The sequence below is a fragment of the Phyllobates terribilis genome, unplaced genomic scaffold (genome assembly GCF_046119375.1).
Source record: "Phyllobates terribilis strain yellow unplaced genomic scaffold, ASM4611937v1 Scaffold_11__3_contigs__length_659146591, whole genome shotgun sequence".
In the NCBI taxonomy this organism is placed as follows: Eukaryota; Metazoa; Chordata; class Amphibia; order Anura; family Dendrobatidae; genus Phyllobates; species Phyllobates terribilis.
In genome coordinates this window covers 310,812,881-310,831,516 of record NW_027362771.1, presented here as the reverse complement: position 1 = coordinate 310,831,516, position 18,636 = coordinate 310,812,881, and the positions used below count along the sequence as shown (strand labels likewise).

Genomic DNA, 18,636 nt, shown 5'->3' with positions numbered 1-18,636 from the left:
GGCCTAGGGTGAAGGCCGGAGCCAGAAGAGAGGAACTGAAACAGAAAGGAAAAGAAAGGAACAGAAACAGAAAGGAACAGCAAAGAAAGAGAAGTACCCGAAGTGTAGAAGGGCCCAGAGACACGAAGGCAGAAGGAACCCTAAGGACCCAGGAGATTGCGGGTGACGGGTTGGCAGAACAGGGTACCGGATCCCAAGTTGGTGGAGGTGACTAATCCTTAACCAAGAACCGGTGGTCGTGATCATTTACTGGTGCGACCCCTCACTACACCTACTAGAAAGGCACACCACATAGGGTCAGGGAAGTGGACACCCAGTCCTCCCAGGAGAAGACCCGAGGCAGCTGGACAGAGGTAGTGTCACTGGTGGGGCACGACTGACGAAAGGATAGTAGGGAGTCCTGTGCCACACTCCGGAATTGCCTGGGGGTTGATTGAGCCCCCTGCCTGGTGGACGCAGCATGGCTCGGGCGGTCCTACCTGTGCACAAGTGACCTGGATGAGAACTGTGAGTAAAGAACCTGAACTGCAACACCTTGTCTCTGTACTTTCTCACCGTGTCAGCACTACTAGTATTGGGACACCCCGTACCACAACCACCATCATCACTCCGCACTGCCCTGAGGCTATACTCCTCCCATGGGGAGTTGTACTACACTCTGCTGCACCCACAACACCAGCCTCAGCGGTCTGCCTTGCAGCGGCGGTTCATCCTGGCCGCAGTCCACGGGTGGCGTAGTCGGACAATTAACCTAAAATCTTACAAATAAACTGCCACTGGTTTGACCACCCTGAGCCACGGGACCGGGTCGCCGCCACTGAGACTACAACCCCCAGAGACCCGGCTCCGGGTAACCCACACACGTGCACACACGGCCCAGGGGGTGCGTCACACACACAGGTCACCTTATTCCGAAACGTTACTTGAAAGCTCAGTTACACTTTAAGGCTTAATGCCCACGATGCAGAAATGAAGCAGAAATTTTCCTGAGCATTTCTGCATCTCCTTGGCAGAAAAACGCATGCGTTTACATGCGTTTTTGACGTGTATTTGACGCGTATTTGCCATGCGTTTTTCCAATGCATTGTACAGGCAAACACGCATGCAAAAACGCACAAGAATTGGTCATGTCCGTATTTTTTCTGCGAGTAAAATCTGCGCAGAAAAAATACGGACCATGTGCACAGAACTTGCAGAATGTCATAGGAAGTCATGGGATAAAGTATGCAATGCATTTCTGGAGCGTTTACGTGCTGCAAATACACACCAAAATACGCACCAAAAACGCATCGTGGGCACACAGCCTAATAACAGTACAGATTAGCACTACCAGTGCACTCCAGTAATCTCGACCAGCCTCAGTACAGTGCTTACAAGCTCTGCGTAGACATGTTCAGCCATTGCTTTGAGACAACAGCAATGATCCCTAAAATAGATATACTAAATGCGATAATAGGAGGCCGATAAGATCTTTTCACTGCTGCACTGCTGCTTTTCACTCATAGGTGTCATAAGTGTATTATGTGGATCTTATAACCATCTACATCAGTATCAACACATACTGTATACACATATATAACATTTTTAGAGCTGGACTTGACCATAGAACGTGCAGGAGGTATTGACATGGATACTTATGACTGGTGCAACCATTTTGTTTTTGAGACTTTTTACCCCAAGCTTCAAGGACTGATCACCCAGAAATAAAATATGATATTAAATTGCGTTTTTTAGCTAAAATATACACAGTCGTCCTTAAAGAATGAGACAAGCAAATAAGATATGTGTTTTGATAATTATGCAATCTTTATCCAGGGTTATTGGCAGACAGCCGAGATCTCTCCAACTGGATTCTCTAGAAGACCTTGGCATTGTGAGAACCGATCAGGTAAGTGATAACGTTTTTAGATACTGTCGATAGATCTAATGTTATTGCAGTTAGTTATTTCTCTATTCAATGCTCTGTATTATTAAGACCATTTAAATGATAACAACCGTAGTAATAATTTATATAATATATATCTTTGATTATAATCAAAGTGTAAGAAACTTTCTATCAGAATCAGTATGTGCTGCACTGTGATAGAAGGAGCACGTCTCACACACATACGGCTTTGTTACAGCCTACTGGCACACGCATAATCTAGGTCACAATCTGAATGTATTCATGAAGAGCAATATTCCACTGGAACTGGAAGTGAGCACAAAAGATAAACCACATCGTATTTGGTGTGCTGCTCTTCTCCTTTTTATACCTGGTTATGATATGTAAAAATAAAAACTAAAAGATTATGTGGTCAGGAATATATGTGAATGCACGTATTGTAAGCATAAAATGTCCATCCAAAAAATAATTATTGCTTTCTTTAATTTTCCACAGCAATCAGTAATATAAATGGCACGTGACAACAGATTACATAAAAACATGTTGGATACTACACAGATATCATTTTCAATCAGTTTTGTGAGACTTGATGAAAAGTGTGTTGTGTTCAAATGGTGGATCACGATCATATCCATGCACAATTGTAACTCCGAAATATCTCTTTAGATGACGTGGTATTATTGCCAAAACCCTGCCTTCATGCACTAGCTGAGGCCTTTCTAGTTTCGCCTCATTATTCTAATTAAAAAGCTTTAAAAACCCTTCATCTTTGCCAACAAGACCAGCTCTTCTGTCCTGCCCACTTCCCACATCAATCAGAATTCCTCCTCATGCCCCCATCCCCAGCACCTCTCATTGCCCCATCTCTATTCATGAACCCAGGATGTGTCTGTCACAACTCATAGAGGAACCTCAATGTGGGCCTGCTTGTTTCATAAGATACCATAGAACATGCATACAATGGAATTCACAATATTGACCATCAAGGTTCATACTTCACAAGAGGGCAGGAATGTGCTCTATATTTTTGGTCACTTTATATCCTGAGGCCCTGTGTACTGTGTCTCCTGTTTTCTTTTGCTTATGTATATATATGAGACATGGAAATAAAATCAAACAAATGTAGATTCCATCACTGATCTGTTTTCCTAGAGAGTGTAGGAATGGCAGATGTGAATGTGCCGTTTACGATTCTAGAGGATCGCATGCTGTCACTCATATATTAGATAACTTTTCGTACTATACAGATGTATGTGTATATTACAAAATAATATATATATGTATGTGCATGTATATTTTATATATATATACAGTACAGACCAAAAGTTTGGACACACCTTCTCAATTAAAGATTTTTCTGTATTTTCATGACTTTGAAAATTGTACATTCACACTGAAGGCATCAAAACTATGAATTAACACATGTGGAATTATATACTTAACAAAAAAGTGTGAAACAACTGAAAATATGTCTTATATTCTAGGTTCTTCAAAGTAGCCACCTTTTGCTTTGATGACTGCTTTGCACACTCTTGGCATTCTCTTGATGAGTTTCAAGAGGTAGTCACCGGAAATGGTCTTCCAACAATCTTGAAGGAGTTCCCAGAGATGCTTAGCACTTGTTGGCCCTTTTGCCTTCACTCTGCGGTCCAGCTCACCCCAAACCATCTCGATTGGGTTCAGGTCTAGTGACTGTGGAGGCCAGGTCATCTGGCGTAGCACCCCATCACTCTCCTTCTTGGTCAGATAGCCCTTACACAGCCTGGAGGTGTGTTTGGGGTCATTGTCCTGTTGAAAAATAAATGATGGTCCAACTAAACACAAACCGGATGGAATAGCATGCCGCTGCAAGATGCTGTGGTAGCCATGCTGGTTCAGTATGCCTTCAATTTTGAATAAATCCCCAACAGTGTCACCAGCAAAGCACCCCCACACCATCACACCTCCTCCTCCATGCTTCACGGTGGGAACCAGGCATGTAGAGTCCATCCGTTCACCTTCTCTGCGTCGCACAAAGACACGGTGGTTGGAACCAAAGATCTCAAATTTGGACTCATCAGACCAAAGCACAGATTTCCACTGGCCTAATGTCCATTCCTTGTGTTCTTTAGCCCAAACAAGTCTCTTCTGCTTGTTGCCTGTCCTTAGCAGTGGTTTCCTAGCAGCTATTTTACCATAAAGGCATGCTGCACAAAGTCTCCTCTTAACAGTTGTTGAAGAGATGTGTCTGCTGCTAGAACTCTGTGTGGCATTGACCTGGTCTCTAATCTGAGCTGCTGTTAACCTGCGATTTCTGAGGCTGGTGACTCGGATAAACTTATCCTCAGAAGCAGAGGTGACTCTTGGTCTTCCTTTCCTGGGGTGGTCCTCATGTGAGCCAGTTTCTGTTAGAACCCTCCTGTTAGGTTTTTTCTAGTTTGCTGGTCACATGACCTTTTTTGCCTATTTAATCCGGCTCCGCCCTCCTGGCCTTGCTGGACTTCATTGTAATTTCTACTCTTGAGCTAGCTTGGTGCTCTGTTACCTTTCTCAGTCAGTTTTGCTAGGTCTTCGGACCTCTATGTTCTATGTTGTTTGTTTGTCTTATTTCTGCTACAATTTCTGCTAGGAGGTGTCCATCTTTCTCCCAGTCCCTAGTTCTTGTAGGGATCCCTTCCTCAAATCTATAGGTCTTCGTTCAGATTAGCCGAGGACTTTAGCGGGTCTGATCGCAGGATCAGGTTCCCCATTACATCGTAGGGATTCAGCTTAGTTCTATTGTAGGGACAGATCTCCTGTCTTTCCTTAGTGCTTGTAGCAGATCATAACAGTAAGTCCAGCCAAAAAAATTCTCTAAGGAAAGACCTCCAGTTTCCATCATGGTCTCGGTTCAGGATTTGGCTCAACGCTTGCAGGGACTCTCTCTGGAGGTGGCCAAGCTCCAACAACACGTGAGTAGCTGTTCTGGAGCACATTTTGTAGAGCCAAAGGTACGTCTGCCTGATCTATTTTTTGGTGAACAACAAGATTTTTTTTCCTTTAAAAATGCTTGTTTATTGTATTTTCGTTTAAGACCCGGATCCTCTGGTGATGAATCACAGCGCATAGGGTTCATAATGTCACTTTTGCGCAAAGAACCTCAGGGATGGGCCTTTTCTCTCCAACCTAGTGATCCGTGCTTTATATCAGTGGATAGTTTTTTTTCTGCTTTGGGGTTGTTGTATGATGATCCTGATCGTGTCTCATCTGCTGAGTCTGAATTAAGACGTTTGAGGCAGGGATCAGGTAATGTGGAAAATTATTGTACTCACTTCCGTCGGTGGTAGGGTGGAACGATTCAGCTTTGAAAAGTTTGTTTCTTGCGGGGCTAGGTGAAAGGGTTAAGGATCTGCTGATTGCTTATCCTTCACCTGGAAACTTGCAGGAGGCAAGGCAATTAGCTATACGGGTGGACAGGAGACTGCGTGCAAGGGTTAATGAGAGTAAATCCTCTGCCATGTCAGCTCCGAGTCTTGAGAGGGTCTGTACTGACATTGGAGAGCCGATGGAGATTGGGGCGATGTCACCCCGCTCTCAGGAAAAAGACCACAGATTTTCTGATGGTTTGTGCTTTTATTGCGGTGGATCTGACCATTTCATTAGGAACTGTGTGCTTCGTGTGAACAAAGAAAAAAAAAAGGTCAGTTACGCCCGTATAGCCTGTTTAAATACTAAGGGTGTACTTCTTTCTGCTACTACCACTGCTCAGGAAGAATTAATTGAATTTCGGGTATTTGTGGATTGTGGTTCTACTCTAAATGTGATTGATGGGGGGTTCTTGGAAAAACTTAAATTAATACCCAAACCTTTGTCATCCCCTATTGCTGTGGTTTCTGTTGATGGCTCTCCCTTAAAGAGTGTTACTCACAAGGTCTGTGAATTTCCCCTCACTATTAATGGTATTCACCAAGAGAATTTGGATTTGGTAGTATTAAATAATTTGCCTTCTCCAGTAGTGTTGGGGTTACCCTGGTTAAAAATGCACAATCCTGTACTGGATTGGTCTACCAATGAAATTAAGTCCTGGAGCCCTAAGTGTTATGACAAGTGTTGTAACGGGCGCATTGCTGCTGTGGATAAAGGGAAATGACCTGTACCTATTCAGGATTTTTGGAAAGTTTTTTCTGAGAAAGAATCGCAAATTTTGGCTCCCCATAGAGACTATGATTGTACCATTGAATTTGTCCCTGGAGCGACTCTTCCTAAAAGTCGTTTATTTAATCTTACTATTCCTGAGAGAAAGGCTTTGGAGGAATACATACAGACAAGCTTGGCCGCCGGTCACATTAGGCCTTCCAAGTCTCCTGTGGCTGTTGGATTTTTTTTTGTTAAAAAAAGGACGGCGGTTTACGTCCTTGTCTGGACTTTCGTGAGATTAATAAAATTACTGTACGCAATCCTTACCCACTGCCATTGATTCCTGATTTGTTTAACCAGTTAGTGGGGGCCAAGTGGTTCTCTAAAATTGATCTCCGAGGTGCATACAATTTGTTGCGCATGAAGGAGGGTGATGAATGGAAGACTGCTTTTAACACTCCTGTGGGTCATTTTGAGAATCTGGTTATGCCTTTTGGTCTTACCAATGCTCCAGAATTTTTTCAGAATCTTATTAATGATATCCTTAGACCTTTGATCGGCAAAAATGTGGTTGTGTATTTGGATGACATTTTGATTTATTCGCCGGATCTGGAGTCTCATTGGCGGAGCGTACGTGAGGTTTTACAGTTATTAATGGACAATTCGCTTTTTGCTAAGCTGGAGAAATGTGAGTTCGCTGTACAGAGAATTAGTTTTTTGGGTTACATTATCTCCAGTGAAGGTTTTGAGATGGATCCGGTTAAAGTTCAAGCTGTGCAGGAATGGCCTAGGCCTATTGGTTTGAAATCGATACAGAGGTTTTTGGGTTTCACAATTGTTACAGAAAATTCATAAAAAAATTTTCTATTATTGTCAAACCACTGACCGATCTCACCAGGAAAGGTGCTAATGCGGTTCAGTGGACTTCTGAGGCCATTGAAGCTTTTGTGTTTCTAAAGGAGAGGTTCACCTCTGCTCCCATCCTTATGCAGCCTGATGTGACTAAGCCGTTTTTGGTTGAGGTTGATGCTTCTTCTGTGGGGGTCGGTGCGGTGTTGTCTCAGGAAAGCAAGGATGGAGTACATCCCTGTGCCTTTTTTTCAAAAAAATTTTCTGAGACTGAACTTAATTACGATATTGGTAATCGGGAATTGCTGGCTATTAAACTCGCATTTGAACACTGGCGTCATCTCTTGGAAGGTGCTGGACTTTCCCATTCAGGTTTTCACTGATCATAAAAATCTGATCTATCTTGATGCTGCCAAGAGCTTGAATGCCCGTCAGGCTAGGTGGGCACTTTTTTTCTCGCGGTTTAATTTTTCCGTTACTTACATCCCGGGTACCAAGAATGTTAAAGCTGATGCTTTGTCTCGCAGCTTTTCTCCCATGGTCGGTGCTGAGGAGGAGGAGGAGAGCATTTTACAAGAAGGTGTTGTGATTGCTGCTTTGGACTCCGTTTTGGAGGATGAGATTCTTAAAGCTCAGGAGAATGCCCCATCGAACACTCCCCATGGGAGGTTGTTTGTGCCTAGGACCTTTAGGAGAGATTTGTTTGTTGAGTGTCAAGAGTCTCGGTTGGCAGGTCATCCAGGAATTTCTGAGACCAAGAGACTTGTGGGTCACAGTTTTTGGTGGCCTGGATGGCAGAAGGAAGTCATTAAGTGGTTGCGTCAATGTACTGTGTGTGCTAGATCTAAGTCTTCGCATGCTCCTGCTGCGGGGTTGCTTTGCCCTCTGGAGGTTCCTAGTGCACCTTGGACACATCTGGCTATGGACTTTATTACTGACCTTCCCCCCTCTGAGGGTTTCACGGTCATCTGGGTGGTCTTGGACCGTTTTAGCAAGATGTGTCACTTGGTTCCCTTCATCAAACTGCCTTGCGCTAAGACACTCGCTAAGGCCTTTGTCAAGGAAATTGTCAGACTACATGGCGTTCCTACTGACATTGTTTCTGATAGGGGACCTCAGTTCGTGGCTCGTTTTTGGCGTGCCTTTTTTGACAGGTTGGGAGTTCATTTGTCGTTTTCATCCGGATATCATCCTGAGTCTAATGGCCAGACAGAAAGAAAGAACCAGGATGTTGAGCAGTTCTTGCATTGCTTTTTGGCAGACAATCAAGAGGGGTGGTCTGAGTTTCTGCCACTTGCTGAATTTGCTCTTAACAACCATACATCCTCTTCTGCTGGGTGTTCGCCTTTTTTTTGTTGTTCTGGGAGACATCCGTCTTTTGGGTCATTCTCCAAATTGGTATCGGCTGTGCCTGAGGAGGAGAGTTTTTCCGGTGATTTGGAGAGAGTTTGGACGGATGTGCGTGGTGATCTTCAGGAGGCTAACAAAAAATCTAAGAGGTACTTTGATAGGAAACGGCAAGAGGTTTCGTTTTCTATTGGTGACATGGTTTGGTTGTCCTCTAAGAATCTGCGATTGAGGATTCGTTCTAAAAAATTGGGTCCCAAGTTTGTAGGGCCCTTTAAGGTGCTTCAGATAGTTAACCAATCTGCTGTTAGGTTGGAGGTTTCAACCTCCTGGAAGATTAATCTGGTGTTTCATGTTTCTCTGTTGAAAAGAGCTGATGTGTCGGATGGTGACGCCTCTGTCACTGTTCCTCCGGTGGTGGAGGACGGGGAATATGAAATTTCCCGCATCTTAAATTCTAGACGGTATAGAGGGAGTTTGCAGTATCTCGTCGCTTGGAAGGGTTTCGGACCCGAGGATAACTCATGGGTGAGGGCGGATGATGTTTCTGCTTCCAGACTTGTCAAAGCGTTTCACAGGAGGTTTCCTGATAAGCCCGGGCCTAGGGGATCCGGAGGATCCTCTTAGAAGAGGGGGTACTGTTAGAACTCTCCTGTTAGGTTTTTTCTATTTTGCTGGTCACATGACCTTTTTTGCCTATTTAATCCGGCTCCGCCCTCCTGGCCTTGCTGGACTTCATTGTAATTTCTACTCTTGAGCTAGCTTGGTGCTCTGTTACCTTTCTCAGTCAGTTTTGCTAGGTCTTCGGACCTCTATGTTCTATGTTGTTTGTTTGTCTTATTTCTGCTACAATTTCTGCTAGGAGGTGTCCATCTTTCTCCCAGTCCCTAGTTCTTGTAGGGATCCCTTCCTCACATCTATAGGTCTTCGTTCAGACTAGCCGAGGACTTTAGCGGGTCTGATCGCAGGATCAGGTTCCCCGTTACATCGTAGGGATTCAGCTTAGTTCTATTGTAGGGACAGATCTCCTGTCTTTCCTTAGTGCTTGTAGCAGATCATAACAGTTTCTTTGTAGCGTTTGATGGTTTTTGCAACTGCACTTGGGGACACTTTCAAAGTTTGCCCAATTTTTCGGACTGACTGACCTTCATTTCTTAAAGTAATGATGGCCACTCGTTTTTCTTTACTTAGCTGCTTTTTTCTTGCCATAATATAAATTCTAACAGTCTATTCAGTAGGACTATCAGCTGTGTATCCACCTGACTTCTGCACAACACAACTGATGGTCCCAACCCCATTTATAACGTAAGAAATCCCACTTATTAAACCTGACAGGGCACACCTGTGAAGTGAAAACCATTTCCGGTGACTACCTCTTGAAGCTCATCAAGAGAATGCCAAGAGTGTGCAAAGCAGTCATCAAAGCAAAAGGTGGCTACTTTGAAGAACCTAGAATATAAGACATATTTTCAGTTGTTTCACACTTTTTTGTTAAGTATATAATTCCACATGTGTTAATTCATAGTTTTGATGCCTTCAGAGTGAATGTACAATTTTCAAAGTCATGAAAATACAGAAAAATCTTTAAATGAGAAGGTGTATCCAAACTTTTGGTCTGTACTGTGTGTATATATATATATATATATATATATATATACATACACAAATCATTTTCCTACATGTTTGTATATATATATATATATATAAATAGATATATATACGTTGAAGCAATGCGAGGTAGTCTAGGGTTAATTCCTAGCTCTACGGGCTCTGATTGTTTGCACATGACTGGCACTGCATATAACCAGGCTAGGTGTTCACCTTGGTTAGTCAGCTGGGGAAGCTGGCCAGAGTGGATTTGTGTTGGAGCTAAAGAGAGACACAAACTGAAATCTCTCTCTGAGAAGAGACTACACAGGCCATGTGCACCAAACTGCAAGTATAACTGGTTGCTACGGACAATAGCAGTTTTCGTTGACTGAATTAAGACTAGCTCAGCAGTGTATGAGTAGCCAGGGTCTGTGTTGCTTAGTTAGCACCTGCACAAGGCTAGGGATTTAGGTTTATGTTTTTTTGTTTGGTGCTGTGCAACCTGTGAAAAATAAACGTCACGTTGTTTTGCTACAAGACTCCAGTGCCTGTGTGAACTCTACCTACTGCCTACCTGAGAGCATGAACCTCAACAACGTGTAAAGCTACAAGTATGAATGGGCAATATCAGCTCCACAGTCAGAGCTGCTGTATACATACTGATTTCCTAGGCAGACAAAGCTTTACAGTTTGTGCACTGCTCCCCCCTTGCTCACAGTACTGAGCATTGTCCCGCTGGAGGTATCAGCCCTATTAGTGATTTGAGTGAGGTCACTGGGTGTGTGAGGAGCCTGCTTATTCTTCGTAATGCCATAGAACCCCCTCCAGGGCTAGAGACTTATTATAGACGAACACAAACTTTTCCACATACAGACACAAACACTGTGATTTGTCTAAACAGAACACGGTTGTGTGTATGGAAACATTCCCCTCTATGTATAGTAGAAGCACAATGTTAAATATTATGGAAGGAAGTACAGTATATAAAAAAGACATTGTCATATATCATGACTTGTCCTTCCCACCAAACGCTATAACACTAACAGTTACCTTTTTTGAGAGTTGAATCCTGTAAACATTAAAGGGGTTGTCACATATTATCTATTTATGCTGAGACCCCCACTGATCCCTGGAACCAAGGGCCTAAAGGCCCCTATGTGAAAGAAGCATTAGTGAGCACATGCAACTGACGCGCCCCCTGGGCCGTGGGGTACTCGGTGCCGGGCCAGTTGTTGCTAGGGGTGATGTCACAGTGGCGGTGACCTGGTCCGTGACCCAGGGCGGTCAATCAAAAGGGGAATATTTACAGGGGATTTATAGTTTTTATATACAGTTCGTGACACCACCTGTGGTATGCGGCTATATGGAGCTGGTCCTCTGGAGCTGGTGTAAATGCAGCAGAGTTGGTTTTGCTCTCCACAGGTAGAGCTTAGCTCCAGGTCTGTGCTGAGTTGTTATGGATATTGCAGTGTAGTGCAGGGGGTGATGGCGCAGCAATAACTTCACAGAGACAGTGGGGTGCAGTCTTCAGAGTTTACTCACAGTTGTTAAGTTCCTCAGGTTGAACTGTCCAGCTTACAGCCTCCCACGTCGCGCTGCGTTCACCAGGCAGGGGTTCAGCAAACTCCCAGGTGTTTCAAGAGTGCCTGACAGGACCCCGTTCTATATGACCTTCTCAGCCATCTTTCTGCGCTGGCCCTCACCCTTCTTGCCCTGCGCCTCGCCAAACAATGTCCCAAGCCGGTATCCTCGGATCTTTCTGGGCAACCTGGAGTTCCCTGGATCCTACGTGGTTACCTTTTTGGCGACTTGAGTACGGATGTGGCAACTGCACCCTGAAAGTACAGAAGCCTCCGGTTTCCAGTTGAACCTTGTAATTCTCACTGGTCAGGGGCCGGTCCCCTCTGCGGCTTGATCCCTCGACCGCCTGGCAGATTCGGGCGTATGGGTGGCATCCAGCACTGCCCATACCCCTGGGATCCCTCCTTCTTTCCTGGAGCCTTCCTCCTGCTCCTCTCCTCCTCAGTCTGCCCTGGGCCTCTCTCTAGGCCCTCCTCCTGAGCAGAGCTCCTACAGAGCTCCTGCTCCCTCTACTTCTTCTCTCAGACTACCTTGTCTGACTGACCTGTTTTTCCAAGATGGTTCCCTCTTTTATACCACTTCTAACAAGTGCTCCCCTGATCTACGTCCTCCACCCACACCCACTACATGGTTCCCCCCACTTTGGTTCCCCCCACTCCAACCAGGGTCAGGGCTCAGCAGGAAGCGCGACACATCTTGCCCCTCCAGCTGGTCTGGAGTAGTGTAGTGTTGGATGCCGGTGTTAGGGTCCCGGGCTGCACTCTATCCTTACCTGAGAGTGAGATACCACACCTCTGGGTGAGATGCAGTACTTCTGTGGCGACTGAATCTGCAGGGGCGCCACACAACCACTGCTCCATTATCTCTTTATAACTCCTATAGGAAGTTAATGGACAGTGAATGGAACTATGGTTGCACATGTTCTCTAGCACACAGGAAAACAGGTATGTTTTTGTGATTATCAGTGGTGGTTCCATTAGTCGAACCCTCAGTGTGATCATACACTTATCAACTATATATGTTGTTTATGATACTCCTTTAATATGCAAATGTTTCAGGATTGTGCAGATTTTCTGACATGAAATTCTTGTTATACAAATACATTGATTTGGATAGTTTGCTGCAATGTTATGACTCACCTACAGTCATACAAAAAGAAACCACAGCAGCACACTGTAAGGGCCAATATATATATGCAAACACTAAAAGCATATGATCTAAGCTGCATTTTTGCAAAAGAAGATGTACTTATAAAAGATTGTACTTTCAAAAAAATGAATGTTCTTAGCGCATAATTTGGCCAATTCATGTATGCCCATCATTCGCGGCAAGGTGACCTCCTGTCTGATGGGTAACTATCCTTCTGAACATGCATCTTTTGGGCTATAAGCATACAATTTAAATGGGCAAACATGCCTCTCCTGGGCTATAAGCCTACAATTTAAATGGGCAAACAAAACATGCCTCTCCTGGGCTATAAGCCTAAAATCTTAAATGGGCAGGTAGAAACCAACACTGATTAAAAGCACTCTTGGGCTGATGGGTGGAGTGCAGAGTCAGAAAAGGAGGAAGTCACAACCTCCAATGGCAAACTGCAAGAAAAAACCTCACCAGCACCTCCATATAATGTGAACAGATTGTAACTGCCTCCTTTTCTGACTCTGCACTCCACCCATCAGCCCAAGGGTGCTTTTAATCAGTGTTGGTTTCTACCTGCCCATTTAAGATTGTAGGTTTATAGCCCAGGAGAGGTATGTTTGCCATTTATTGGAAATTTTGGAAAGGTGACAACAATTTTGTCCAGCCCATTTTGGAGGTTTTGTGTGAAATCATGTCCAATTTGCCTTTTTTCCCATTTTTTTGTGTTGTACCAATACACACAAAGGAAATTATTACATGCGGATAACAATACATTTTTAATTGCAATAATTTTCTGGGTGAAATACTTCATTTTCTAGAACTATTTCAAGGATGCCAACACTTTTGCCCATGATATTTAGATTTCACTCCACTTCATGATTCCTATCACTGAAAGTTTAGATATAAAGAAAAAAATCACTATATACAGTACAGACCAAAAGTTTGGACACATCTTCTCATTTAAAGATTTTTCTGTATTTTCATGACTATGAAAATTGTACATTCACACTGAAGGCATCAAAACTATGAATTAACACATTTGGAATTATATACTTAACAAAAAAGTGTGAAACAACTGAAAATATGTCTTATATTCTAGGTTCTTCAAAGTAGCCACCTTTTGCGTTGATGACTGCTTTGCACACTCTTGACATTCTCTTGATGAGCTTCAAGAGGTATTCACTGGAAATGGTTTTCACTTCACTGGTGTGCCCTGTCAGGTTTAATAAGTGGGATTTCTTGCCTTATAAATGGGGTTGAGACCATCAGTTGTGTTGTGCAGAAGTCAGGTGGATACACAGCTGATAGTCCTATTGAATAGACTGTTAGAATTTGTATTATGGCAAGAAAAAAGCAGCTAAGTAAAGAAAAACGAGTGGCCATCATTACTTTAAGAAATGAAGGTCAGTCAGTCCGAAAAATTGGGCAAACTTTGAATGTGTCCCCAAGTGCAGTTGCAAAAACCATCAAGCGCTACAAAGAAACTGGCCCACATGAGGACCGCCCCAGGAAAGGAAGACCAAGAGTCACCTCTGCTTCTGAGGATAAGTTTATCTGAGTCACCAGCCTCAGAAATCGCAGGTTAATAGCAGCTCAGATTAGAGACCAGGTCAATGCCACACAGAGTTCTAGCAGCAGACACATCTCTTCAACAACTGTTAAGAGGAGACTTTGTGCAGCAGGCCTTTATGGTAAAATAGCTGCTAGGAAACCACTGCTAAGGACAGGCAACAAGCAGAAGAGACTTGTTTGGGCTAAAGAACACAAGGAATGGACATTAGACCAGTGGAAATCTGTGCTTTGGTCTGATGAGTCCAAATTTGAGATCTTTGGTTCCAACCACCGTGTCTTTGTGCAACGCAGAAAAGGTGAACGGATGGACTCTACATGCCTGGTTCCCACCGTGAATCATGGAGGAGGAGGTGTGATGGTGTGGGGGTGCTTTGCTGATGACACTGTTGGGGATTTATTCAAAATTGAAGGCATACCACAGCATCTTGCAGCGGCATGCTATTCCATCCGGTTTGCGTTTAGTTGGACCATCATTTATTTTTAAACAGGACAATGACCCCAAACACACCTCCAGGCTGTGTAAGGGCTATCTGACCAAGAAGGAGAGTGATGGGGTGCTACGCCAGATGACCTGGCCTCCACAGTCACCAGACCTGAACCCAAACGAGATGGTTTGGGGTGAGCTAGACCACAGAGTGAAGGCAAAAGGGCCAACAAGTGCTAAGCATCTCTTGGAACTCCTTCAAGATTGTTGGAAGACCATTTCTGGTGACTACGTCTTGAAGCTCATCAAGAGAATGCCAAGAGTGTGCAAAGCAGTCATCAAAGCAAAAGGTGGCTACTTTGAAGAACCTAGAATATAAGACATATTTTCAGTTGTTTCACACTTTTTGGTTAAGTATATAATTCCACATGTGTTAATTCATAGTTTTGATGCCTTCAGTGTGAATGTACAATTTTCAAAGTCATGAAAATACAGAAAAATCTTTAAATGAGAAGGTGTGTCCAAACTTTTGGTCTGTACTGTATGTCAATTCTGGAATATGGTCAGAATCATACACATTATTCCAGCATATATATCTGCCTATTCTTATTCTGGCCGCTGCTTGCTTATATAGCATCAAGAAACATATTTTACAGACATTCTGCCTGATTCATAAAAGCTTTTACACCAGAATTCGGGCTTAAAAACGCTTTGAAACGGTGCAACGCTAGGTTGCACTAAACTTTTGCAACTTTTGGCATGGGAATGTTTTGGCATGTGAATATTTCAGGTAGTTCTGAACTGGAGTAAGATTTGTGGTGATGACACACAGAGGCGCATGCCACTTTTCAGCTGCTCCTGTGCCTTTTAATGAGTCTGAAGCATCTGACTCCAGCACATCTCTTCATCAAGACCGACTTGAAAACCACCAACCAATTGGGGCTCACAATCTAAATTCCCTATGGAAAATGGGAGGAACCCATGCAAATTCGTAGAAAACATACAGACTCCAAGCCGATGTTTTCCTTGGTCAGGTTTAAGCCCAGAACTCCAGCACTGCAAAGAAACAGTGCCAACCATTTAGCCCCCATGCTGCCACATATGTACTCCTACTATTGTATCATTATTATACCTATACTTACCTGTAGCTAATATTTTATTTTCAATATGTCATTGTGTAATTGGCTCTAATTCACAGTAAATCACACTAAAGTATTATAAATGTATTTCTGAAGGCTGTGTGCAGTTTTAAGCATGTAGATATAGGGGTCGTTTCCAATTCTGTTTACATTTATACAGTGTCATACTAAAGATAAATTAATGGTAAATGACCTCCATGTGTTCTCAGTGATACACCTTCTAGATTGTACCATAATGGGAATATCCCATCCTTTTTCCCCAGATTCTCTCCCTCTTCCCTATTCCCTGTCTGAGGAGCGACACATGGAGGATGAGGATGTACAGAGGCAGCCTCGAGCCCCAGACGTGTCTGACACACAGCATTATCAGCAGCAGCAGAGCGAAGTTCCCACAACATTTCTTTCTCAAGAAGAAAGAATGAGAAGACTGGAGGAAGTTGTCCAGGGTTTGACTAACATGCTTGATATGGTGAAAGTTCAGGTCAGTTCAGTCCAATTGAAATGGTTGTTATTCCATACACTGAACATAGCCATACACCTTAGATCACGGTCAATCAAAAAGTCATTTGGCTAAGAGCTCCCCAAGGGCATGCACTTTTGGTGAAACCACAAATTTCAACTGCCTGATCCCTTTTCTGTCAGGGAGATAAGCTGCTTCCAGAACTGACTGGCAGTGACTTATGTCTCTCTCCCGACTGAGAATATATACCGTATTGGTATAGCGTATTGGTTGGCAGCTATGGCCGCTCTAGTGTAGCTTCAAGGGGTTGTCTCATCTTTGGCAGGAGCTCATTGCTTCCAGGCTTCTTGTTTTCTGGGAGTGGGGGTGGGGGCAGTATGCGCATGCTTGATTGACAGTTTGGACTAGCAGCATTGTTGCACTGCTGCCCTGTACTATGCTCTCTTCTATTCTGCAATAAAAGCCAGCTTTGCCTCTGCAGCCTCGGAGGGGTGCAAGGGTACGGAAGCTGGCTGGATCAAAAGTTAACAGTAATCCAGACAGCTTTTGAGCAGCGCTTACAAGCTCCATTGTTCATAGTTTGTAAGCACTGCACATTTCCAGCCACCACTGCAAGCCATTAATAAATACTGAAATTAAAAATCCCTCTGTTCTTTACAAAGAAGAGGATTTTTAACAACAAGTCGATTGCAAAGTTTATTTTTTTACAATCACTTTGCAGTTTTTAACCAATAATGAACATGAGAATAAAACCCTTTAAGTGGATTTAGGCTTAAAGCTTATATGAAGAAAGAATAGTTTATATTCACCATGGGAAAAGTTCTTCCATAAGTCTGGAATTATTAACATAAAATAAATTAATACTTCAGATTATACTGGAACTAATTAGGTATTTTCAGTGGGCAAAAGGTCACCATAAATCGGGGCATTCTTGATGTGTACATGCCATGTGGGATTCACATATGGGTTTTCTGTCCAGGTGGGTATTTGGATGAGAAATTCCAGGAGAGACTGTCCTCTCCTGTAAGAATATTGGAATATAGCATAATGGAGCATGGAGAAGTTCCCTGCTTCTTGTCACAACCACTGCTGATCACAATGCTAGCTGGCAACCCATAGAGATCAGGACTTTGTGGTTCCACCCTTGCAGACATTTTTTAGGAGATATATTGTACATGTAGCTTGTTTCATACACTCTTCTAAGTAGTTTTGGTATCAACTCTGACCTATTTTCTCATTGAATATAATTTACAAGTTGTCCTTTGGGAAATCCTAGAAAACTAAATTTTGCAGATATCTTTTCTTGAACTCAGGACAAAGGCTCTTGTACTTTCCCTAAATCACGTCATGTCAGAGTTCCTAAAAGCCCTGCGCTGATAAGGTGTTCCCTGAGGATTGTTTCAGAGATTTAGATAATTGTTTATTCTCAGACTTAACACGACCGATGCCAGACACATGAAATCCATTACAGCTCAACGAGAAATGATCTGTTAAATCCGATTTCTATATCTCCATGGAAAAAAAATACAGTTTAGATTATATTACAACTAATCATAATACTTCTTTGGATGGAGGCACTTGCCACCTTGTAGGTAGGAGTTTAAAAAAAACCCTGAAATTGAAATTACCATTATGCCCACAGAATTCTGATCTCCAAGCCAGGGTAAAAGCCCTGGAAAGTTGTGAATGTCGCCGGCTCACATGTTTATGGGAAGGAAAAGAGTATCAGGACAGCGAGACTTGGAAGAAGGACACATGTAACATCTGCGTGTGCATTGGAGGATCCGTAAAGTGCTCACTACGTAAAGACTGGCCTCAGTGTTTGGGTGAGTAAGTCTTTGAGCACTTAACACTTTGTGCTGTAAATCTTATTCACATACATAATAGGAGGATAATAGGAGGATTAGAAAATAGTGATATATTACGCAGATAGAGAACAGCCAATATTATCAGACCAGTCAACAGTGGCGTAACATGAAGCTTGTGGGCCCCAATGCAAAATCTCCAACAGGGCCTCTAACTATCGCATGCGCCTCTTTAATAAGATTAGTATTTTCATTTAGGCCAAAAGGACCTTTTAATACCCGTAGGCTCCAGGGCCTGGGTGCAATTGCAACCCCTACAACTATTATAGTTACGCCATTGCCAGTCAATTTCCAGACCCCTAAAGTTAACCGTCTGGCAATTCATGAAAGGATAACATAAGGAAGCCTTATTAAGCCTCTATACCATTAATCTGGGATGCTTAAAGGCAACCTGACTGTTCCCAATCCCAATGGCTACTGTAACAGAATGCATGCCGACACCTTTATTCTATTAGAATGTTTTATGTGATTGCTTATGTTGCAGTCTTTTAAAAATGAACTTTAGTTCTGTAGCATTGCATATGCTAATGAGGCAGGTCTAGTCCAGTGCGGTGTATGTTCCCCCAGACTAGTCTGGCTTGCATCCTCTAATCATCCCTTCCTAGTCATGATTGATAGGCTGCATACAATACTTGTCATGGTAGGACCACAATTCAAGCCATCAGGCACACCCAGGAAGATACAATTAG

At 43.2% G+C, this 18,636-nt stretch overlaps 1 protein-coding gene across 1 annotated transcript in view; it reads left to right on the top strand.

Annotated features, from left to right (window-relative positions):
* The window catches only part of KCP (kielin cysteine rich BMP regulator), a 154,918-nt gene that overhangs the window by 19,047 nt on the left and 117,235 nt on the right, over window positions 1-18,636 (top strand). The window contains exons 3-5 of the mRNA XM_073652551.1: window positions 1,816-1,888; window positions 15,886-16,103; window positions 17,725-17,908. Coding sequence (XP_073508652.1) covers window positions 1,816-1,888; window positions 15,886-16,103; window positions 17,725-17,908 — 475 coding nt within the window. The remainder of the gene's footprint in view (window positions 1-1,815; window positions 1,889-15,885; window positions 16,104-17,724; window positions 17,909-18,636) is intronic.